The following is a 26246-nucleotide window of genomic DNA, read 5'->3' as shown; positions in this document are numbered from 1 at the left end:
CCCCCATCACTCACCCTGATAGCAAAACCAGACAAAGATGTGACAAAAAAAGAAAAATACAGGCCAATATCATTGATGAACATAGATGCAAAAATCCTCAACAAAATACTAGCAAACAGAATCCAACAGCACATTAAAAGGATCACACACCATGATCAAGCGGGGTTTATCCCATGAATGCAAGGATTCTTCAATATACACAAATCAATCGATGTGATACACCATATTAAAAAACTGCAGGATAAAAACCATATGATCATCTCAATAGATGCAGAAAAGCTTTTGACAAAACTCAACACACATTTATGATAAAAAGTCTCCAGAAAGTGGGCAGAGAGGGAGCCTACCTCAACATAATAAAAGCCACATATGACAAACCCACAGCCAACATAATTCAAAATGGTGAAAAACTGAAAGTATTTCCTCTAAGATCAGGAACAAGACAAGGGTGCCCACTCTCACCATTATTCAACATAGTTTTGGAAGTTTTGGCTATGGCAATCAGAGAAGAAAAATAAAATGAATACAAATTGGAAAAGAAGTAAAACTGTCACTGTCTATGGATGACATGATACTATACATAGAGAATCCTAAAGATGCCACCAGAAAACTACTAGAGTAAATCAAATTTGGTAAAGCTGCAGGATACAAAATTAATGCACAGAAATTTCTTGCATTCCTACACAATAACAATGAAAAATAAGAAAGAGAAATTAAGGAAACACTTCCATTTACCACTGCAAAAAAAAGAACAAAATACTTAGGAATAAACCTACCTAAGGAGGCAAAAGACTAGCATGCAGAAAACTATAAGACACTGATGAAAGAAATCAAAGATGATACAGACAGATGGAGAGATACACCATGTTCTTGGATTGGAAGAATCAGTATTGTGAAAATGACTATACTACCCAAAGCAACCTACAGATTCAATGCCATCCCTACAAATTACCAATGGCATTTTTCACAGAGCTAGAACAAAAAATTTTACAATTTGTATGGAAACACAAAAGACCCCAAACAGACAAAGCAATCTTCAGAAAGAAAAATGAAGCTGGAGGAGTCAGGCTCCCTGACTTCGGACAATACTACAAAGCTACAGTAATCAAGACAGAATGGTACTGGCAAACAAACAGACATATAGATCAATGGAACAGGATAGAAAGTCCAGAGATAAACCCATGCACATATGGTCACATTATCTTTTTTTTTTTCTTTTTTTTTGTGGTAAGTGAGCCTCTCACTGTTGTGGCCTCTCCTGTTGCGGAGCACAGGCTCCGGATGCGCAGGCTCAGCGGCCATTGCTCACGGGCCTAGCCGCTCCGTGGCATGTGGGATCTTCCCGGACCGGGGCACGAACCTGTGTCCCCTGCATCGGCAAGTGGACTCTCAACCACTGCGCCACCAGGGAAGCCCTGGTCACCTTATCTTTGATAAAGGAGGCAAGAATATACAATGTAGAAAAGACAGCCTCTTCAATAAGTGGTGCTGGGAAAACTGGACAGCTACATGTAAAAGAATGAAATTAGAACACTCCCTAACACCATACACAAAAATAAACTCAAAATGGATTAAAGACCTAAATGTAAGGCCAGACGCTATAAAACTATTAGAGGAAAACATAGGAAGAACACTCTAAGACATAAATCATAGCAAGATCCTTTTTGACCCACCTCCTAGAGTAATGGAAATAAAAACAAAAATAAACAAATGGGACCTAATGAAACTTCAAAGCTTTTGCACAGCAAAGGAAACGATAAACAAGATGAAAAGACAACCCTCAGAATGGGAGAAAATATCTACAAAGAAACTGACAAAGGATTAATCTCCAAAATATACAAGCAGCTCATGCAGCTCAATATCAAAAAAACAAACAACCCAAACCAAAAATGGGCAGAAGACCTAAATAGACATTTCTCCAAAGAAGACATACAGATTGCCAATAAACACATAAAAAGATGCTCAGCATCACTAATCATTAGAGAAATGCAAACCAAAACTGTAATGAGGTATCACCTCACACCGGTCAGAATGGCTATCATCAAAAAATCTATAAACAATAAATTCTGGAGAGGGTGTAGAGAAAAGGGAACCCTCCTGCACTGTTGGTGGGAATGTAAATTGATACAGCCACTATGGAGAACAGTATGGAGGTTTCTTAAAAAACTAAAAGAACTACCATATGACCCAGCTATCCCACTACTGGGCATATACCCTGTGAAAACCATAACTGTAAAAGATACATGTACCACAATGTTCATTGCAGCACTATTTACAATAGCCAGGAAACGGAAGCAACCTAAATGTCCATTGACAGATGAATGGATGAAGAAGTTGTGGCACATATATTCAATGGAATATTACTCAGCCATAGAAACTAATGAAATTGTTTTTGTAATGAGGTGGATGGACCTAGAGTCCGTCATACAGAGTGAAGTAAGTCAGAAAGAGAAAAACAAATACCGTATGCTAACGCATATATATGGAGTCTAAAAAACCGGTACTGATGAACCTAATGGCAGGGCAGGAATAAAGACACAGATATAGAGAATGGACTTGACACAGTAGGGGAAGGGGAAGCTGGGACGAAGTGAGGTAGTAGCATTGACATATATACACTACCAAATGTAAAATGGATGGCTAGTGGGAAGCTGCTGCATAGCACAGGGAGATCAGCTCGATGCCCAGTGATGACCTAGAGGGGTAGGACAGGGAGGGTGGGAGGGAGGCTCAAGAGGGAGGGGATATGGGGATATATGTATACATATAGCTGATTCACCTTTTTGTACAGCAGAAACTAACACAACATTGTAAAGCAATTATATTCCAATAAAGATGAAAAAAATGATGTAAAAAAAAAGAAATACTACTCAGCAGTAAAAGGAATGAAATACACAAGAGTGTGAATGAGTCTCAAGAACATTATGCTGAATAAAAGAAGCCAGATACAACAGTACATACTGTATGATTCCATTTATACGAAATTCTAGAGCAGGTAGAAGTAATCTATGGTGGAAAACTATCAGAATAGTGGTTGTCTTTGGTTGTGGTGGTGGGCTTGACTGGGAAGGAGCATGAGAGAACTTTTTGGGGTGTGGTAATGTTTTCAGAGGTTTTAGTTACACAGGTGTGTACATTTGTCAAAATACTGAATAGTACACTTAAGATTTGTGCATGTTTTGTATGTAAATTTCACCCAAAAAAGAATAATAAAATATTTAGGTGGATGTGTATTGATATCGGCTACTTACTTTGAAATGCATCAAAAAATAAAATGGCTTGCCATCATTAAAAATCTACAAATAACAAATGCTGGAGAGGGTGTGGAGAAAAGGGAACCCTCCTACACTGTTGGTGGGAATATAAATTGGTACAATCACTATAATGAACAGTATGGAGGTTCCTTAAAAAACTAAAAATAGAACTACCATATGATACAGCAATCCCATTCCTGGGCGTATATCCAGAGAAAAGCATACTTCGAAAAGATACATGCACCCTACATGTTCATTACAGCACTATTTACAATAGCCAAGACATGGAAGCAACCTAAATGTCGATCAACAGATGAATAGATAAAGAAGATGTGGTATATATATATGATGGAGTACTACTCAGCAATAAAAAAGAATGAAATAATGCCATTTGCAGCAACATGGATGGACCTAGAGATGATCATACTAAATGAAATAAGAGAGAAAGACAAGTACCATATGATATCACTTATATGTGGAATCTAAAAAAATGTTAGAAATTAACTTATTTACAAAACAGAAACAGACTCACAGTCATAGAAAACAAATTTATCATTACCGAAGTGGAAAGGAGGTGGGGAGGGATAAATTAGGAGTTTGGTATTAGCAGATACAAACTAGTATATATGAAATAAACAGCAAGGACCTACTGCATACCACAGAGAACTATATTCAATATCCTGTAATAAACCATAATGGAAAAGAATATAAAAAAGTATATATATACACATATATATATATATATATATACACACACACATTTATGTATGTTTAATTGAATCACTTTATTGTATACCAGAAACTAACACTACATTGTACATCAACTATACTTCAGTAAAAAAAAATTTTTTAAATAAGATATCTTGATGGATGATGGATAGAGGGATGGATTTGTGGACAGATATGTGATAAAGAGATATAGTAAAATGTTAGTGGTGACTCCAGTGGTGGGTATACAGATGTTTATAATTATTCCATCTTGGGTAAATGTTTGACCTTTTTTATAATAAAATGTTGAGAAAAAACTCCACAGTGTTCTTCAGAAGAAAGGAGGAAAAAGTGGGCTAGATTGAGGATATTTATGACTCAGTCTTTCTGAGATCCTTGTTGATCTGCCTCTCTAAGCGACTTTGGATGAACTGACCTCCACTCCCAGTTCTTGTGTAAACTGGTAGCTTCTTGGCCATATCAGAAAGCATCTGCTTCTGGACCTCAGGTCTCTCTTCATTTTCATAGCGCTCCTTGTCGGTATAGGACAGGTGGAACTGGAAGGAGAAGTGAGAGGCAAGACTTTACTTTCCAAAATTCACAGAAAAGATTAAAAACAACAATAACTATTTGGATGAAAATATTTGTTACCTATCCTTGAAGCTCAGGTACCAATTTGGTTTATAACTTTCTCTGGATAATTATCTCATTTATCTTATTTGGCTTTTATCTAAATATTCATAACTCTATGTGATAGGTAATATTGTTTTATAACTAAAGAAAATAAAACTTAGATTAAGTACCTTATCTATGGTTACACTCACTCAACTAATAAAAGCAGCAAAACTAAGCCCCAAACCCAGTTCACTTGACCCCAAGACTTATGCCATTTCCACTCCATTATACCGTAATACGATATTGCATGTTGATATGTGATACCTTGTTGCCAGGACCCTGTTGATGATAAACTATGCTTCTTATTAAGTTGTGAGTATTTTTCATAGGTGACACTCTTGGAGAAGCTGGATGAGACTACTTGCAACATTGTCTTCACATTCTATAATAATTTTTCAAATGAATAGAAATTTGGATATTCTCACTATTTCAGAAATTTTTAGTCTGGTATGGAGCTTGTTGCCATGTTTGTGCTACACTTTGCTAATCTGGCAAAAAAATGCCAATGATTTTCCAAAGTAATACAAACCTGTAAGTTTTCTTCTGTTTGGGCCAAAGGGTAGGCAGAGGTGAAAAAGAGAAAGATCTGTGATCACATTCTCTGGATTTAAACTTAATCTCTGCCATTTAATAGTTCAAAAATCACTTTGGAAAATCAGATACTCTCAACCTAAGTTTCTTTGTCTGTAAAACAGAGGAAATAATACTTACTTCACAAGACTGGTGTAACAGTGCTGGATAATAACAAGTAATTAAAGTCTCTTTTACAAGTCCAATTTCTTAAATCATTTAGAAATATTTGATATAGCCAATCTTTAAATTTTTAACTATTCTAGATAGTGTGTAGCAGTATGTTATTCTGATTTTAATTTGCACTCCTTTGATTACTAATGACATTCAGCACCTTTTTATGAGTTTATTGGCCATTTGGGTATCTTCCTGTGAATTGCCTATTCAAGTCTTTGTCCATTAAAAAATAATTGGGTTATGTGTATTTTTTATTATTGATTTTGTAATGATTTGAATAGTAATTTATGTATTTTGTATACTAGTCCTTTGTTGAATATTTTCTACCAGTCTGTGGCTTTCCTCTTTACTTCCTTTATGGTGCATTTTGAGGATCTGAAGATCTTGGTGGGAGTGTAGATTTATGCAACCACTTTGGAAAACTGTTTGGCATTATCTACATAAGCTAAATATGTGCCGCCCTATGACTCAGCAATTCCATTCCCAGTTATATACCTAAGAGAACAATGAGTGTGTGTGTGTGTGTGTGTGTGTGTGTGTATGTATGTGTGTTTGTGTGTATGCCAAAAGACAGGTACAAGATTGTTCATAGCAGCTTTATTCATAATAGAAATAAATGGTAACAACACAAGTGTCCTTTAATTGGTGAATGGATAAATCAACTGTGATAAAAGAGAATAACTAACAGCAGTAAAAGGGAATGAATAACTGAAACATACATCAACATGAATGAATCTGGAAAACACTGCACTGAGTGAAAGGCTTACACAGAACAGTGCATACTATGATTCCTTTTTTGTGTGAGGCTCAAAAATAGGCAAAACTAATCTATGGTGATAGAAAGACTAGTGGTTATGTCTGATAGGAAGCTGATTGGGAAAGGGTATGAAAGAGATTCCTGAGGTGTTGGAAATGTTCAAAATCTTAACCTGGATGGTGATTATATAGGTGTAAATATAGGTAAAAAATCATGAAATCATACTCTTTACAGCTTAGTTCTTGGAATAGAGTATGTATTTGTACATCAGTAAAATAGTAAAACAAATAAATTAATAAAATATTTAAGATAATTTAAATGTATCTGACTTTTAAAATCGGAAATGTATAAAATCAAACACTCTATTTTAAGAACCATACCTGTGGTGGTGCATTTTTATGGTATCATGTCATTCTAAACTAGAGTGACTTCCTGTGGGTATGTGGAAATGAATAGGGGAATTTTTGGCTATTACAGTAAATATGGTGCACTATAGGCATTTAATGGGTGGAGGCCCAGGAAGCCAAGGATTCTGTGATGAACTGTATAGGCACACACAACTAAGAATTTTCAGAACCAAAAGTCTATAGGTCAATATTATAAAATGGTAACTAAATAATATAAATTTAATATAAAAACAACTGGGTTTTTTTTTTGTTTTCTTAGAAGAACAATTATGCTAACTGGAAAGTATAAAGTTTTATTTTTTAACTTATTTTTAACCTTCTTATTGAAGTATAGTTGATTTAAAAGTATAAAGTTTTAAACAATTCTTTTTTAATGTTGATAATTAAAAGTAGCACCTTGGGGCAGCGCTTTAAGTTCGGGGATGGTCTTGGGAATATAACTTTCTTGTGGTATACTGCCCCAGCTTGAAAGGCACAGGCAGTGTTGTTACTGCTTGTATGTGATGAAACCTTGTGGTTATATAGCCAGTAGACTTTGGTTTGGAATAGGATGTCATGCCCGGATGCCCTATTTCTGGCACTAACCAAGCATTTTTGAGGGTTAGAATGCAATGAGCCAGTAAATGCACTTTGGGTGGGACAACTGGTGATAGACTGGGATGTATTTGTTATTAGATAAATTAATATCATGACTATCAAATAGGTCCAAAAGATTCACCTTTTCTTTTTACCCATTAAAAATGATTAACACGTGGTCTTAAATGTTAGACATTTGCAGTGATTATCTAAATCCTGTCATCATGTCACCCAGTTTAGGCCAACAAAATTCCTAATCACTCAGCCTTTTTACTGGTCTACAAGCTTTATAAATAGTGTGACAAGGACAATTATTTTATTGAGCTAAAATTCACATAACATAAAATTTCATTTTAAAATGTACATTTTATAGTGTACGAGTCAGTGGCATTTAGTACATTCACAGTGTTTTGCAACCATCACCACTATCTAGTTCCAGAATATTTTTATCACTCCAAAAGGAAACCCTCTATACATTAAGTGGTGATTCCCTATTCCCTCCATTCCCATTCCCTGGCAACCACTAATCTACCTTCTGCCTCACTGGATTTTTCATATGAATGGAATCAAACAATATGTGGCCTTTGGTGTCTGCTGTATTTCAATTAGCATAATGTTTTCAAGGTTCATCCATGTTGTATCATGTATCAGTAATGTATTCCTTTTTAATGGCTGAATAATATTCCATTGTATGGACATACCACACTTGGTTTATGAATTCCCCTGTTAATGGACATTTGGCTCCTTCCCATCTTTTGGTTACAGTGAATAGTGATCTGTGAACAGCTGTGTATAACTATTTGTTTGAACAACTGTTTTCAATTCTTCTGAGTATATACTTAGGAGTAGAACTGCTGGGTCACATGGTAATTCTATGTTTAACCTTATGAGGAAATGAAAACCTGTTTTCCACACTAGCCACGCCATTAAAATTCCCAGTAGCAATGTATGAGGATTCAGAATTCTCCATATTTACACTAACACTTGTTATTTTACATTTTTCTTTCTTTCTTTCTTTTTCTTTCTTTCTTTCTTCCTTCCTTCCTTCTTTCTTTCTTTCTTTTTGTCTTTGTTTTGTTTTTATTACAATTATTTTATTACATTCATCTGAGGTTGTACATATTTGATTTCATGGAATAAAATTCAAAGATGTGAAGAGACCTTCATTATTAGGGAAAGTCATGAACTGATCACAAGATGATATACCTCTAGATTGGCTCTACTCCAGTCTTGTTTTCATATTCCTGCATAGCATTATTCAGAGAGCCTTTTTTATTTAAAAAAATAAATTAAGACACTAGCACTTCAAGAAAGTGTGCCCAACTCCCACAGTTTCCCACCTCCCCAAAGTTAACATTTTCCTTGGTTTTTGCCTTTTTCTTATGGTTCATAATTCCTTACTTTTTGTACCAGTTATCTATGGTCACAATAATGTTTCATAACATACAACTTTGAAATCTAGAATAATAAGCATCAAGGTTCAAGGGTCTGTGTGCTGGCAATTTTGGCTGAATTGACTAAGCAGTTCTGGTCCCCAAACTCACTCACGTATCTGGTAATTGTCTGACTATTGATCCATCTTAGTTGGGATGACCCTGATGACTCAATTCTGCTCCCATGTTTGTGTCCCATCAGGCTAGACTGGCATGTTGTCAAGGTGGTGATAGAAGGCAAGAGGAGAAATCCAAATGGAAACATGTAAGTGCTCTTTCAAGCATCTACTTATCTCACATCTACTAACATCCCATTGGATAAAGCAAGTTACATGGCTAGATGCAGAGAGAGTGGGAGGACATCAGAGGTTATGGCAAAGTTCATGACTACAAGAAAGCATGAGAAATTGGAACAATTGATGTGATCACTCTACCACACCTACAATCTTCTTTTTCTACTTCCTGGGCAAAGGAAGATAGCTCATCTGAATAGGAATTTGGCTTGATTCAATATTGGAGGATCACTGACAATTTTTTCCTTTATGTTAAAAAAATTTCCATTCAGTAAAATTTACCTTTGTATGGTATATGATTCCATGATTTCTTTTATTGAAATGTATCTGGCATACAATATTATATTAGTTTCATGTGTACAACATAATGATTTGACATCTCTATGCATTTCAAAATGATCACTACAATGTCAAGTTACCATCTGTCACCATACAAAGTTAACACAATATTGACTGTATTCCGTATACTATACATTACATCCCCATGACTTATTCGTTTTATAACTGGAAGTTTATGCCTCTTGATCCCCATCACCCATTTTCCCCCCCACTCTTACCCCTTTTCCTCTGGCAACCTCCACTGGGAATCTGCTCTCTGTATCTATGAGTCTGAGTTCAGTTTTGTTTTGTATTTTAAATTTCACATATAAGTGAAATCATGTGGTATTTGTCTTTCTCTGACTTATTTCACTTAGCATAATACCCTCAAGGTCCAACCATGTTGTTGCAAATGACAATATTTCTTTCTTTTTAATGACTGAGTAGTATTCCATTGTATATATACCATATCTTCTTTATCCATTCATCCACTGATGGACACTTAAGTTGCTTCCATATCTTGGCTATTGTAAATAATGCTGCAGTGAACATAGGGGTGCATATATCTTTTCTAATTCATGTTTTTGTTTCCTTTGGATAGATACCCAAAAATGGAATTCCTGGATCATATGGTAGTTCTACTTTTAATTTTTTGAGGAACCTCTATACTGTTTTCCATACTGGTTGCACCAATTTACATTCCCACCAACAGTGAATAAGGGTACCCCTTCCTCCACATCCTTATCAACTCTTGTTATTTCTTGTCTTTTTTATAACAGTCATTCTAACTGGCATGAGGTGATATCTCACTGTGGTTTTGATTTTCATTTCCCTGATGATTAGTGATGCTGAGCATCTTTTCAAGTGCCTGTTGGCCATCTGTACATCTTTGGGAAAATGTCTATTCAGATACTCTGCCCATTTTTAATCAGATTTTTTTTTGTAATTGAATTGTATGAGTTCTTTATATATTTTGGATATCAACCCCTTATTGGGTATATGACTTGAACATACCTTCTTCCATTCAATAGGTTGGCTTTTCATTTTGTTGATAATTTCCTTTGCCGTGCAGAAGCTTTTTAGTTTGATGTAGTCCCATTTGTTTATTTTTCCTCTTGTTGCTCTTGCCTTTGGAGTCAGATCCCTAAAAGCATTGCTAAGACCAATAACAAGGAGCTTACCAGCTATGTTTTCATCTCAGAGTTTCATGGTTTTAGGTCTAACATTCAAGTCTTTAATAGATTTTGAGTTAGTTTTAGTATTTAGTGTACGATGTGGTTCAATTTCATTCTTTTGCATGTATCTGTTCAGTTAGTCATATTTTAGCCATCCGGTGTGAAATGTTATCTCATTGTGGTCTTAATTTGCATTTCTCTACTATATATACATATACATACATATATATATATATATATATATACACACACACACACACATATGTATTGTTTAGTGAACTATCTATTCAAGTCATTTGCCCATTTTTTAAAGGATAGTCCGTATTGAAAACATTAAGGATCATCTTTTCAGCAAACTGTACTATAACAATTGGACATAATATTAAAAAAACAAACCCTCAATATTACCTCACATCTTACACAAATTACCTCAAAATGGAGGATCTTCAAGATGGAGGAGTAAGACAATGGAGACCACCTTCGTCCCCACAAATTCATCAAAAATACATCTATATGTGGAACAACTCCTACAGAACACCTACTGAACACTGGTAGAAGACCTCAGACTTCCCAAAAGGCAAGAAAATCCCCATGCACCTGAGTAGGGCAAAAGGAAAAAGAAAAAACAGAGACAAAAGAATAGGGATGGGACCTGCACCTCTGGGAGGGAGCTGTGAAGGTGGAAAAGTTTCCAAATGCTAGGAAGCCCCCTCACTGGCGGGAATTGGGGGAACTTTGGAGCCTCAGAGGAGAGGGGAGCAACAGGGGTGCTGAGGGAAAGCAGAGAGAATCCTGCACAGAGGATCAGTGCCAACCAGCACTCACTGGCCCGAGACACTTATCTGATCACCTGCTGGGTCAGGTGGGGACTGGGTGCTGAGGCACAGGCTTTGGAGGTCAGAAACCAGGGAGAGGACTGGGGCAGGCTGTGCAAAGACAGCTTGAGGGGGTTAGTATACCACAGCTAGCTGGGAGGGAGTCCAGGAAAAAGTCTGGACCTGCCAGAGAGGCAAGAGACCATTGTCACAGGGTCCGCAAGGAGAGGGGCAGGCCCACCATATGAGCTTCTTGTTCCATGTGCTCACAGATGGCAGGGCACCACCTATGCAAGCTCCAGAGGTGGGCGTGAGCCTGAGAGGTGGGTGCAACGGCTGCTGCCACTGCCACCAAGGGTCCTGTGAGCAAACCCAGGTCAATGCCCACACCTTCCTGGGAGCCTGTGCAGCCCACCACTGCTGAGGGTCCTGTGATCCAGGGCCAACATCCCCAGGAGAACGCATGGTACACCTAGGCTGTTGCAGCTTCATGCCTGCCTCTGCCACTGCAAGCAGTCCCAGCACATCCCAATTGTGACTGCTGTATCCATCCCTCTCGCTGAACTGAGAGAGCAAGTGAGCCCTAATTAGTCATTGCTTTCGCCCCCTCTTGCCTGGGCAGGGAACAGACGCCTGAGGGTGGCCCACACGCAGAGGCGGGGCCAAAGCCAAAGCTGAACCCCAGGTGCCATGCGACCAAAGAAGAGAAAGGGAAATCTCTCCAAGCACCCAGAGGAGTAGCAGATTAAACACCCACAATCAGCTTGGTAAACACTGCACCTGGGAATATCTGAATAGACGAGTGTTCCCACAATTGAGCATGTGGACTTTGGGGGCAACTGTGGACTTTGGAGGCAAGTACACACAGGAGTAAGGCCAGATAAGAGTCTGAGCTGGTGCCACAATGCCCACAGCAGGTCCAGAGACCTACCTAGAAGTATTGGAGGACTTCCTGGGTAGGCAGGGACTGGCTATGGTTCACTGTGGGGGCAAGGACACAGAAAGCTGAAGCCACAGAAAAATATTATTATTATTGCTACTTTTAAAAATTTTGTTGATTTTTTATTATTCTTTTAATTTTTATTTACTTTATCTATTCTCTTTTATGCTTTTATTTTTAATATATTTTTAATTTTATTTTTTCCTATTTCTACTGTATTTTTTCGTTATATTGTAGTTTTTACTTGTTTTGGTTTTTCTTTGTTTTGCATTGTTTTTCTCTTATTTTAAACTACAATTTATATTTTTCTATGTTTACTTCTTTGTTGTTTCGTACATTTTTCCTTTTGTTTTCATCTTTCTTTTGTTTTTAGTTTTCTTTTGATCATTTTTGTGTGTTTTATGCTTTCTTTGCCTTTTTTTACTTTGCTTTCTGTGTTTGATTTGATTTTGTGTTTTTGTTAGTTTAGTTCTTAGTGTTTGTTTTCATTATGAGGTTTGTTTATTGGTTTGGTTGCTCTCTGCCTTTTTGTTTTCTCTTTTTTATTTGTCTTTTTGTGAGTGTATGTGTTTGTGTGTTTCTTCATGTAATTTTATCTGTTTAGTTTTGCTTTTACCATTTGTCTTGGGGTTTTGTCTGTTCGTTTTCTTTTTTTCCATGCTATGTGGCTTGCAGGGTCTTAGTGCTCTGGCCAGGGGTTGGGCCTGAGCCTCTGAGGTGGGAGAGCTGAGTCCAGGATGTTGGACCACCAGAGAACTCCCAGCCCTATGGAATATTAATTGGTGAGGGCTCTCCCAGAGGTCTCCATCTCAACACTAAGATCTGGCTCCACACAACAGCCAGCAAGCTCCAGTGCTGGACACCTCATGCCAAACAACTAGCTAGACAGGAAAACAAGCCCACCCATTAGCAGACAGGATGCCTAAAGTGATATGAAGCTCACAGACACCCCAAACACACCAACGGACATGGTTCGGCCCACCAGAGGGACAAGATCCAGCCACACCCACCAGAACACAGGCACCAGTCCCCCCCACCAGGAAGCCTACACAAGCCACTGGACCAACCTCACCCACTGGGGACAGACACCAGAAGTAAGAGGAAGTATGACCCTGCAGCCTGCGGCAAGGAGACCCCAAACACACTAATTTAAACAAAACGAGAAGACAGAGAAGTATGCAGCAGATGAAGGAGCAAGGTAAAACCCCACAAGACCAAACAAATGAAGAGGAAATAGGCAGTCTACTTGAAAAGGAATTCAGAGTAATCACAGTAAAGATGATCCAAATCTTGGAAATAGAATAGAGAAAATACAAGAAACGTTTAATGGGGCTTCCCTGGTGGCACAGTAGTTGAGAGTCTGCCTGCCGATGCAGGGGACAAGGGTTCGTGCCCCAGTCCAGGAGGATCCCACATGCCACAGAGCGTCTGGGTCCGTGAGCCATGGCTGCTGAGCCTGCATGTCCGGAGCCTGTGCTCCACAATGGGAGAGGCCACAACAGTGAGAGGCCCGCGTACCACCAAAAAAAAAAAAAAAAAAAAAAAAAAAAAAAAAACGTTTAACAAGGACCTAGAAGAACTGAAGAGCAAACAAACAGTAATAAACAACAAAATAACTGAAATTTAAAATACTCTATAAGGAATCAATAACAGAATAACTGAGGTAGAAGAATGGATAAGTGAGCTGGAACATAGAATGGTGGAAATAACTGCCATGGAGCAGAATAAAGAAAAAAGAAGGAAGAGAATTGAGGACAGTCTCAGAGACCTCTGGGACAACATTAAACACACCAACATTCGAATTATAGAGGTCCAAGAAGAAGAAGAGAAAGAGAAAGGGTCTGAGAAAATATTTGAAGAGATTATAGTCGAAAAGTTCCCCAACATGGGAAAGGAAATAGCCACCCAAGTCCAGGAAGTGCAGAGAGTCCCAAACAGGATAAACCCTAAGAGAAGCAAACCAAGACACATATTAACCAAAATAACAAAAATTAAATTCAAAGAAAAAATATTAAAAGCACCAAGGGAAAAGCAACAAATAACATACAACGGAATCCCCATAAGGTTCTCAGTTGAGTTCTCAGCAGAAACTCTGCAGGCCAGAAGGGAGTGGCATGATATATTTAAAGTGATGAAAGAGAAAAACTTACAACCAAGATTAGTCTACCTAGGAAGATCTCATTCAGACAAGCAAAAGCTAAGAGAATTCAGCACCACCAAACCAGCTTTAAAACAAATGCTAAACGAACTTATCTAAGCTGGAAACACAAGAGAAGAAAAGGACATACAAAAACAAACATGAAACTATTAAGAAAATGGTAATAGGAACACACATATGTGAATGGAGTAATGCTCCAACCAAAAGACACGGACTGGCTGAATGGATACAAAAACAAGACCCATATTTATGCTGTCTACAAGAGACCCACTTCAGACCTAGGGACACATACAGACTGAAAGTGAGGGGATGGAAAAAGATATTCCATGCAAATGGGAATCAAATGAAAGCTGGAGTAGCAATTCTCATATCAGGCAAAATAGACTTTAAAATAAAGACTATTACAAGAGACAAAGAAGGACACTACATAATGATCAGGGGATCAACCCAAGAAGAAGATATAACAATTGTAAATATTTATGCACCTACATAGGAGCACCTCAATACATAAGGCAAATACTAACAGCCATAAAAGGGGAAATCAACAGTAACACAATAATAGTAGAGGACTTTAACACCCCACTTTCACCAATGGACAGATCATCCAAAATGAAAAAAAATAAGGAAACACAAGCTTTAAATGACACAATAGACCGAATATATTTAATTGATATTAAGAGGACATGCCATCTGAAAACAGCAGATTACACTTTCTTCTCAAGTGCACATTGAACATTCTGCAGGATAGATCATATCTTTGGTCACAAATCAAGCCTTGGTAAAGTTAAGAATATTGAAATTGTACCAAGTATCTTCTGCGACCACAACACTTTGAAATTAGAAATCAATTACAGGAAAGAAACTGTAAAAAACACAAACACATGGAGGCTCAACAATACGCTACTAAATAAACAAGAGATCACTGAAGAAAGCAGAGAGGAAATCAAAAAATACCTAGAGACAAATGACAATGAAAACACAATGACCCTAAACCTATGGGATGCAGCAAAAGCAGTTCTCAGAGGAAAGTTTATTGGAAGACAATCTTACCTCAAGAAACAAGAAAAATCTCAAATAAAGAATCTAACCTTACACCTAAAGGAACTAGAGTAAGAAGAGCAAAAAAAAAAAAAAAAAAAAAAACCCCAATGTTAGTAGAAGGAAAGAAATCATAAAGATTAGAGCAGAAATAAATGAAATAGAAACAAAACAATAGCAAAGATTAATAAAAACTAAAAGCTGGTTGTTTGAGAAGATAAACAAAATTGATAAACCTTTAACCAGATGCATCAAGAAAAAGAGGGAGAGGACTCAAATCAAAAAAATTAGAAATGAAAAAGGAGAAGTTACAACAGACACCAGAGAAATGCAATACGTCATAAGAGACTACTACAAGCAACTCTATGCCAATGAAATGGACAACCTGGAAGAAATGGACAAATTATTAGAAAGGTATTACCTTCCAAGACTGAACCAAGAAGAAATAGAAAATATGAACAGACCAATCACAAGTAATGAAATTGAAACTGTGATTAAAGGTCTTCCAACAAACTGAAGTCCAGACCACACAGCTTCCCAGGTAAATACTGTCAAAGATTTAGAGAAGAGCTAACACCCATCCTCTGAAACTCTTCCAAAAAATTTCAGAGAATGGAAAACTCCCAAACTCATTCTACGAGTCCACCATCACCCTTACTCCAAAACCACACAAAGATATTACAAAAAAGAGAAAATTACAGACCAATATCCCTGATGAATATAGATGCAAAAATCCTCAACAAAAGACTAGCAAACGGAACCCAATAACACATCAAAAGGATCACACATCATGATCAAGTGGGATTTATCCCAGGGATGCAAGGATATATGCATTCTTTAATATATGCAAATCAGTCAATGCGGTACACCATATTAACAAATTGAAGAACAAAAACCATATGATCATCTCAGTAGATGCAGAAAAAGCTTTTGACAAAATTCAACACCCATTTATGATAAAACTCTCCAGAAAGTTGGCATAGAGGGAAACTACCTCAACATAATAAAAGCCGTATACAACAGACCAGAGCAAACACCATTCTCAATGGTGAAAAACTGAAAGCATTTCCTCTAAAATCAGGAACAAGACAAGGATGTCCACTCTCACCAATATTATTTAACATAGGTTTGGAAGTCCTAGCCATGGAAATCAGAGACAAAAAAGAAATAAAAAGAATACAATTTGGAAAAGAAGAAGTAAAACTATCACTGTTTGCCGATGATATGATACTATACATAGAAAATCCTAAAGATGCCACCAGAAAACTACTAGAGCTAATCAATGAATTTGGTAAAGTTGCAGGATATAAAGTTAATGCACAGAAATCTGCATTCCTATACACTAACAACAAAAGATGAGAAAGAGAAATTTAGGAAACAATTTCATTCACCATTGCAACAAAAAGAATAAAATACCTCAGAATAAACCTGCCTAAGGAGGTAAAAGACCTGTATGCAGAAAACTATAAGACACTGATGAATGAAATCAAAGATGATACCAACAGTTGGAGAGACATACCATGTTCTTGAATTGGAAGAATCTATATTGCAAAAATAGCTAAACTACCCAAAGCAATCTACAGATTCAATGCAATCCCTATCAAATTACCAATGTCATTTTCCACAGAAATAGAACAAAAAATCTGAAAATTTGTATGGAGATACAAAAGCCCCCAAATAACCAAAGCAATCTTGAGACAAAAAAAATGGAGCTGGAGGAATCAGGCTTCCTGACTTCAGACTATACTACAAAGCTACAGTAATGAAGACAGAATGGCACTGGCAAAAAAACAGAAATATAGATCAATGGAACAGGATAGAAAGCCCAGAGATAAACCCACGCACCTATGGTCACCTTATCTTTGATAAAGAAAGTAAGAATATACAATGTAGAAAAGACAGCCTCTTCAATAAGTGGTGCTGGGAAAACTGGACAGCTACATACAAAGGAATGAAATTAGAACACACCCTAACACCATACACAAAAATAAACTCAAAATGGATGAAAGACCTAAATGTATGACTGGACACTATAAAACTCTTAGAGGAAAACAAAGGCAGAAGACTCTTTAACATAAATCACAGCAAGATCTTTTTTGACCCACCTCCTAGAGTAATGGAAATAAAAACAAAAATTAAAAAATGGGACCTAATGAGACTTAAAAGCTTTTGCACACCAAAGGAAACCACAAGGAAGATGAAAAGACAACCCTCAGAATGATAGAAAATATTTCAAATGAATCAATGGACAAAGGATTAATCTCCAAAATATGTAAACAGCTCATGCAGCTGAATAGCAAAAAAACAAACAACCCAATCCAAAAATGGGTGGAAGACCTAAACAGACATTTATCCAAAGAAGACATACAGATGGCCGAGAGGCACATGAAAAGTTTCTCAACATCACTAATTATTAGAGAAATGCAAATCAAAACTACAATGAGGCATCACCTCACACCATTTACAATGGGCATCATCAGAAAATTTATAAACACTGAATGCTGGAGAGGGTGTGGAGAAAAGGGAACCCTCTTACACTGTTGGTGGGAATATAAATTGATACAGCCACTATGGGAACAGTACGGAGGTTCCTTAAAAAACTAAAAATAGAGCTACCATATGACCCAGCAATCCCACTCCTGGGCTTAAACCCAGATAAAACCATAATTCAAAAAGACACATGCACCCCAGTGTTCATTGCAGCACTATTAACAATAGCCAGTCATGGAAGCAACCTAAATGCCCATCAACAGAGAAATGGGTAAAGAAGAAGTGGTACATATATTCAATGGAATATTACTCAGCCATAAAGAGGAACAAAATTGGGTCATTTGTAGAGATGTGGATGGATCTAGAGACTGTCATACAGAGTGAAGTAAATCAGAAAGAGAAAACCAAATATCGCATATTAACATATACCTGTGGAATCTAGAAACATAGTACAGATGAACTGGTTTGCAAGGCAGAAATAGAGACACAGATGTAGAGAACAAATGTACGGACACCAAGCAGGGAAAGGGTGGGTGGGATGAACTGGGAGATTGGGATCGACATATATACACTAATGTGTGTAAAATAGATAACTAATGAGAACCTGCTGTATAGCACAGGGAACTGCACTTTTCTGTACAGTAGAAACTAACACAACATTGTAAAACAGCTATACCCCAATTTAGAAAAATTACCTCAAAATGGATCACATGGCTAAATGTAAATTTTATTTTTCATTGTATCAGTATACAAGAGTTATTGTTTTATTTTTATAAAAGTAATGCAAGCTCATTGTAGAATATATAGACATTACAGAAAAACATTAAGAAAAAAATCCTTCTAATCTTATTCATAAAGAGCCAGTACTATTTTGGTGTAGTCTTTCCTTTCATTTGTATATACAATCATTCCTTTAATTTTCCATACTACTTTTTCACCTAATATTTTTTCTTCCAGTTTTATTGAAGTATAATTGACATACAGCACAGTATAATTTTAAGGTGTACAGCATAATGATTTGAATTATATACATAAGGAAATGATTACCACAATAAGTTTAGTGAACATCCATTATCTCATATAGATACAAAATAAAATTATTTGCCCATTTTAAATTTGGTTGTTTGTCTTTTTGTTGTTGAATTGCAAGAATCTTTTATGTATTCTGAATACTTGATATCAAGTGGATACTTATCAGATATATAATTTGCATTGGATACTTATCAGATATATAATTTGCAAATATTTTCCCCCTTCTTTGAGTGGTCTTCTCAATTTTTTGATAGTGTTGTTTGATGCACAAAAGTTTTAAATTTTGATAAAGTCTAATTTATATGTTTTTCTTTTGTTTCTTGTTTTTAATGTCTTATCTAATAATCCATTACCAAATCCAGGGTCATTAAGATTTACCCCTAGGTTTTCTTTTAAGAGTTTAAGAGGTTTAAGTTTTACATTTTGGTGTTTGATCCATTTTTTTATTGTGATAAAATATACACAACATATAGTTCAGCCATTTAAACTATTTTTAAGTGTATAGCTCAGTGGCATTAAGTACATTCACATTGTTGTGCAACCATCACCACCATCCATCCTAAACCCTTTTTTCATCTTTCCAAACTGAAATTCTATACTCATTAAACAACTCCCTATACCTCTTCCCTCCAGCTCCAGGCAGACACCATTTTACTTTCTGTCTCTGTTAATTTGACTACTCTAAGTACCTTATGTAAGTGGAATCATACAGTATTTGCCTTTTTGTGACTGGCTTATTTCACTTATCATAAAGTCCTCAAAGTTCATCCACGTGGTGGCATGTGTCAGTATCCTTCCTTTTGAAGGTTGAATAATATTCCATTGTTTGTATATATTACATTTTGTTTATCCATTCATCTTTCAGTGGACATTTGGCTTGCATCCACCTTTTGGCTATTGTGAATAATGCTGCTGTGAACAAATACTGCCTTGAGACCATGCTTTCAATTCGTTTGGGTACATAACAAGAAGTGGAATTACTGGATCATATGGTAGCTCTATTTTTATTTATTTATTATTATTATTATTTTTTGCGGTACGTGGGCCTCTCACTGTTGTGGTCTCTCCCATTGCAGAGCACAGGCTCCGGATGCACAGGCTCAGTGGCCATGGCTCACGGGCCTAGCCACTCCGCAGCATGTGGGATCTTCCCGGACCGGGGCACGAATCCGTGTCCCCTGCATCAGCAAGCGGACTCTCAACCACTGTGCCACCAGGGAAGCCCTGGTAACTCTATTTTTAATTATTTGAGGAGATACCATACTATTTTCCATAGTGGCTGCACCATTTTATGCTCCCATCAACATCTCACGAGTGTTCCAGTTTCTCCACATTCTCGCCAACACTTGCCATTTTCTGCTTTTTTAAAAAAATAGTATCCCTCCTTATGGATGTGAAGTGGTATTTCATTGTGGTCTTGATATGCATTTCCCCAATGATTAATGATGTTGAGCATCTTCTCATGTGTTTGTTGGTCATTTGGAAAAATGTCTACTCAAGTCCTTTGCCCATTTAGAAATCACATTGGTTTGTTTTCTGTTGTTGTATAGTTGTAAGAGTTCTTTTATATTCTGGATATTAACCCTTATCAGATATATGATTTGTAAAAATTTTCTCCCATTCCATAGGTTGCCTTTTCAGTCAGTCTGTTGTGTTTTGATGCCTAGAACTTTAAATGTATTAACGTCATCCAATTTATTTTTACTTTAGTTTACTCTGTTTTTGGTGTCATATCCAAGAAATTATTGCCAAATCAATGTCATGAAATTTATTCCTAGTTTTTCTTCTAAGTGTTTTCTAGTTTTAAAAACTATAGGTTTAGGTTTAGGTCTTTAATCCATTTGAGTTGATTTTTGTACATGGTATAATGTAAGGGTCCAACTTCATATTTTGCATGTGTGTATCTAGTTTTCCCAACTCCATTCGTTGAAAAGACCCTCCTTTCCCTTTGAATGGTCTTGGTACACTTTTCAAAAATCATCTGACCATATATGTGAGGGTTTATTTTGGCCTCTTTATTCTATTCAATTAGTTTCTATGTCTGTACCACACTGATTTGATTACTGTAGCTTTGTAGTAAGTTTAGAAATGAGGAAATGTGAGACCTCCAACTTTGTTCTTTTTCAAGATTGTTTTGGCTATTTGGAGTCTCTTGAGATTCCATATGAATTTTAGGATGGAATTTTCTATTTATGAAAAAAGTGTCATTGGGATTTTGATAAAGATTGCACTAAATCTGTAGACTAATTTGGGTAGTAATGATATCCCTAACAATATTAACTGTTCCAATTAATGAACACGGGATGTCTTTCCATTTATTTGTATCTAACTTCATTCAGCAACTTTTTTTAGTTTTCAGTACACAAGATTTTCACCTCCTTGGTTAAGTTTATTCCTAAGTATTTCATTCTTTTTCATGCTTTGTAAAGGTAGCTGTTTACTTAATTTTTCTGATTGCTCATTGCTAGTGTATAGAGATGCAACTGATTACTGTCTGTTGATGTGTTAATTTTGCATCCTGCAATTTTGCTGAAATCATTTATTAGTTCTAACAGGATTTTTGGTGGAAGCTTTAGGGTTGGATATAAGTAAGATCATGTTATCTGTGAACAGAGATAATTTTATGTCTTCCTGTCCAATTTGGATGCCTTTTATCTATTTATTTTTCTTGCCTACATGCACTGAGTAGAAAAAGTGTTTCTCCATCTTCTTCTCTTTTTTTTGGGAATAATTTGAGAAAGATTGGTTCTAATTCTTCTTTAAATGTTTGATAGAATTTACTTGTGAAACTTTCTGGTCCTGGGCTTTTATTTCTTGATAGGTTTTTGATTAATACAATCTTTTTACTTACTATAGGTATATTCCATTTTTAAAATTTCTTCTCGATTCAGTTTTACTAGTTAGTGAGTTTCTAGGAATTTGCCCATTTCATCTTGGTTATCTAATTTGTTGGCACACAATTATTCATGGTATTTTCTTGTAATCCTTTCTGTTTCTGTAAGGTCTATAGTAATGTCCTACTTTCATTTCTGATATTAGTAATTTGTGTCCTCTCTGTCTCCCTCTCTCTCTCTGTTGGTAAGTGTAGTTATAGGTTTGTCAATTTTGTAGATATTTTCAAAGCCCCACTTTTGTTTTCTTAATCATCCCTATTGTCTTCTATTCCCTATTTAGTTTACCTCTGCTCTAATCCTTATTATTTACCTCTGCTATCTTTGGGGTCAGATTGCTCTTGATTTTCTGTTTCTTTAAGGTGTAAAGAATACTGAATTAATATATTACTCCTTTTTATACTGTAGGTGTTTATAGCTATAAATTTCCCCTGAGCACTGTTTTCTTGCATCCCATAATATTCGGAATGCTATTTTTCAATTTCATTCATTCACAGTATTTTCTAATTTCCTTTGTGGATTCTTATTTAATTCACTGATTGTTTAAGAGTGTGTTGTTCAATTCCACACATTCATGAATTTATAATTTCCCTTTGGTTATTGATTTCTAGTTTCATTCCATTGAAATCAGAGAAGATTCTTTGTGTGGTTTCAATCTTTTAAATTTATTAAGACTTCTTTTGTTACCAACCATATGATCTATACTGGAGAATGTTCCATGTGCGTATGAGAAGAATGTGTATTCTTCTATTTTGAGGTGGAGTGTTCCATACATGTGTGTTACATCTAATTGGTTTTTTGTGTTGTTAAATCTTGACTTTCCTTATTGATATTCTGTCTAGGTGTTCTATCCATTACTGAAAATAGGGTATTGAAATCTCCAATTATTATTGTAGAGCTGTATATTTTTTCCTTCAGTTCTGTCAATTTTTCCCCCTATATTTTGGAGCTCTCTTGTTAGGTACATATATGTTTATAACTGTTACACAATTCTGCTCTGTTACTATGAGTCTGACTTTTTTTAAACATTCCATATATAAGTCAGATCATGCAGTATTTGTCTTTCTGTGTCTGGTTTATTTCACTTAGCATAATGTCCTCCAGGTATGTCATGGTGTTACAAATGGCAGGATTTCTTTATTTTTAAGAGCTGAATAATATTCTATTATATGTATATACCAAATTTCTTTATCCATCTGTTTGTAAACAAATAGGTTATCTCCATGTATTTATGACTGTGAATGCTGCAATGAATATAGGAATGCAGGTATCTCTTTGAGATACAGATTTTGTTTCCTTTGGATATATACCCAGAAGTGGGATTGCTGGATGATACAGTAGTTCTATTACTAATTTTTGAGGAACCACTGTACTGTTTTCCATAATGGCTATACCAATTTACATTCCCACAAACAGTGTACGAAGGTTCACTTTCTCCACATCCTCACCAACACTTGTTACGTTTTGACTTTTTCATGATAGCCATCTGACAGCTGTGAGGTGACACCTCATGTAGATTTGGTTTGCATTTCCCTGATGATTAGTCAGGTTGAGCACTTTTTAATATACTTGCTAGCCATGTGTATGTCTTCTTTTGAAAAATATCTATTCAGGTCCTTTGCCCATTTTTAAATGGGTATATTTGGCTTTTTGCTATTGAGTTGTAAGAGTTCCATATATATTTTAGATAATAACCCATTTTCAGATATATGGTAATCAAATATTTTCTCCTATTCCATAGGTTGCCTTATTATTGTGCTGATTGTTTCCTCATGTGCAGAAACATTTTAGCTTGATATAATCCCACTTGTTTGTTTTTGCTTTTGTTTGTATGTGCTTTGGTCTCAAATCCAAAAAATCATGCCAAGACCACTGTACAGGAGTTTTTCCCTTTTCCCTTCTAGGATTTGTATGTTTTCAAGTCTTATATTTAAATCATTAATCCATTTTAAATTAATTTTTGTGAATGGTCTGAGATAAAGGTCCAATTTTATTCTTTTGCATGTGGATATGCAGTTTTTCCAGCAACGTTTATTGAAAGATATTATCATTTTCTCATTGTGTATTCATGGCAACTTTGTTGACAGTTAGTTGACTCCATATACATGAGTTTATTTCTGGGCTCTTAATTCTGTTCCATTGGTCTATGTGTCTGTTTTTATGCCAGTATCGTACAGTTTAGATTACTATAACTTTATAGTATAATTTGAAATCAGGGAGTGTGATGCTTCCAGCTTTCTTTTTCTTGCTGAAGATTGCCTTAACTATTTGGGATCTTCTGTGGTTACAAATGAACGTTAGGATTCTTTTTTCTATTTCAGTAAAAAATGCCATTGGAATCTTGATGGGGGTTGCATTGAATCTATAGATGGCTTTGGATAGTATGGACATTTTAACAATATTAATTCTTCCAATCCGTAAGAATGATACGGATTTATTTGTTTTTTCAATTTCTTTCATCATTGTTTTATAGCTTTACTTGTACAGATCTTTCACCTCTTTGGTTAAATTTATTCTTAAGTATTTTATTCTTTGTTTATGCTATTGTAAATGGGGTTGCTTTCTTAATTTCTTTATTGGATAGCTTGTTTTTAGGGTATAAAAACACAACTGATTTTTTTAAATCCTGCAACTTTACAGAATTCATTTATTCTAAATTGGTTTTGGTGGAGTCTTTAGGATTTTCTATATATAACATTATGTCATCTGTGAATAGAAAAGTTAACTTCTTCCTTTCTGATTTTTATGCCTTTTATTTCCTTTTCTTGCCTAATTGCTCTAGCTAGGACTTCCAGTACTATGTTGAATGGAAGTTGTGAGAGTGGGCATCCTTGTCTTGTTCCTGATATTGGAGGAAAATCTTTCAAATTTTCACCATTGAGTATGATATTTGCTACAGGCTTGTCATATATGGTCTTTATTATGTTGAGGTACATTTGTTCTATACTGAATTTGTTGAGAATTTTTATCATGAAAGAATGTTGGAATTTGTCACGTTTTTTTCTGTATCTCTTGAGATAATTATATGATTTTTAAAATCTTTAATTTAAAAAATATGGTGTATCACATTTATTGATTTACGTATGTCAAACCATCCTTTTATCCCAGGTATAAATCCCACTTGGTTGTGGTGAATGATCCTTTTATTATGCTGTTGAATTTGGTTTGATAGTATTTTGTTAAGGATTTTATATCTATGTTGTTTGGGGATACTGGCCTAATTTCTTTCCTTGTAAGTGTCCTTGTCTGACGTTGGTATTATGGTAATGCTGTCTCTGTAAATGTTTTGAAGCATACTAAATTTTTTTGGAAGAATGTGAGAAGGTTTGCTATAAATCTTTCTTTAAATGTTTGACAGAATTCACAAGTGAATCCATCTGGCCCTGGACTTTTATTTGTTTGGAGATTTTTTTTTATTACTGATTCAAACTCCTTACTTGTTATTGATTTGTTCAGATTTTTTATTTCTTCATGTTTCAGTCTTGGAAGGTTGTATATTTCTAGGAATATCCACTTCTTCTAGGTTATCTGATTTATTAATTGTTCATATTAATTGTTTATTAATTGTTCATTTATTAATTGTTCTTATGATCCTTTGTATTTCTGTGGCATCACTCACATCTCTTTTTAAAGTTTATTTATTTGAGTCTTCTCTGTTTTCTGCTTCTAGGAAGTGTAGCTAAAGGTCTGTCAATTTTTTTATCTTTGCAGAAAACCAGATTTTTGTTTCTCTGATCTTTTCTATTGTTTTTCTAGTTTTTTATTTCATTTCTTTCTGCTCTGATATTTGTGATTTCCTTCCTTCTATCAATTTAGGGCTTAGTTTCTTCTTTTTCTAGTTCTCTGAGATGAAAACTTAGGTTGTTTATTTGAGATATTTCTTTTTTCTCAATGTAGGCATTAATTGTTATAAACTTCCCTCTTAGAACTGCTTTTGCTGCATCACATAAGTTTTGGTATATTGTAACGCCATTTTCATTTTTGTCAACATATTTTTTGATTTCTCTCTTGATTTTGATTTCTCTCTTGATTTCTTCTTGACCCATAGGTTGTCCAGGAGGGTGTTGTTTAATTTCCACATATGTGTGAGTTTTCCAGTTTCCCTGTGTTATTGATTTCTACTTTCACACAATTATATTAGAAAATATCATCGATATAATTCAACTTCCTTAAATTTTAAGACTTATCTTTTGGCCTAACATATGTTCTACCCTGGAGAAAGTTCCATATGTGCTTGAAAAGAATATGTATTCTACTGCTGTTGTGTAGAATGTTCTGGGTATATCTGTTGGGTACATTTGGTCTACTGAATTATTCATATTTGCTTTTTCATTAGTACTTTTCAGTCTAGATGATCTATCCATTCATAAAATTGGGATATTGAAGTTCTCTATTATTATTTAATTTAATTAATATTTTTATTTTTATAACATCTTTATTGGAGTTTTTTTAAACATCTTTATTGGGGTATAATTGCTTTACAATGGTGTGTTAGTTTCTGCTTTATAACAAAGTGAATCAGTTATACATATACGTATG

At 35.6% G+C, this 26246-nt stretch overlaps 1 protein-coding gene across 1 annotated transcript in view; it reads right to left on the bottom strand.

Moving 5' to 3' along the window:
- ZDHHC15 (zinc finger DHHC-type palmitoyltransferase 15) overlaps nucleotides 1-26246 on the bottom strand; it is a 128588-nt gene that overhangs the window by 65697 nt on the left and 36645 nt on the right. Inside the window, exon 4 of the mRNA XM_067722282.1 lies at nucleotides 4399-4519. Coding sequence (XP_067578383.1) covers nucleotides 4399-4519 — 121 coding nt within the window. The remainder of the gene's footprint in view (nucleotides 1-4398; nucleotides 4520-26246) is intronic.

The sequence above is a fragment of the Pseudorca crassidens genome, chromosome X, assembly GCF_039906515.1.
Source record: "Pseudorca crassidens isolate mPseCra1 chromosome X, mPseCra1.hap1, whole genome shotgun sequence".
NCBI classification, from domain to species: Eukaryota; Metazoa; Chordata; class Mammalia; order Artiodactyla; family Delphinidae; genus Pseudorca; species Pseudorca crassidens.
This window is presented reverse-complemented; position numbering and strand designations above follow the sequence as displayed.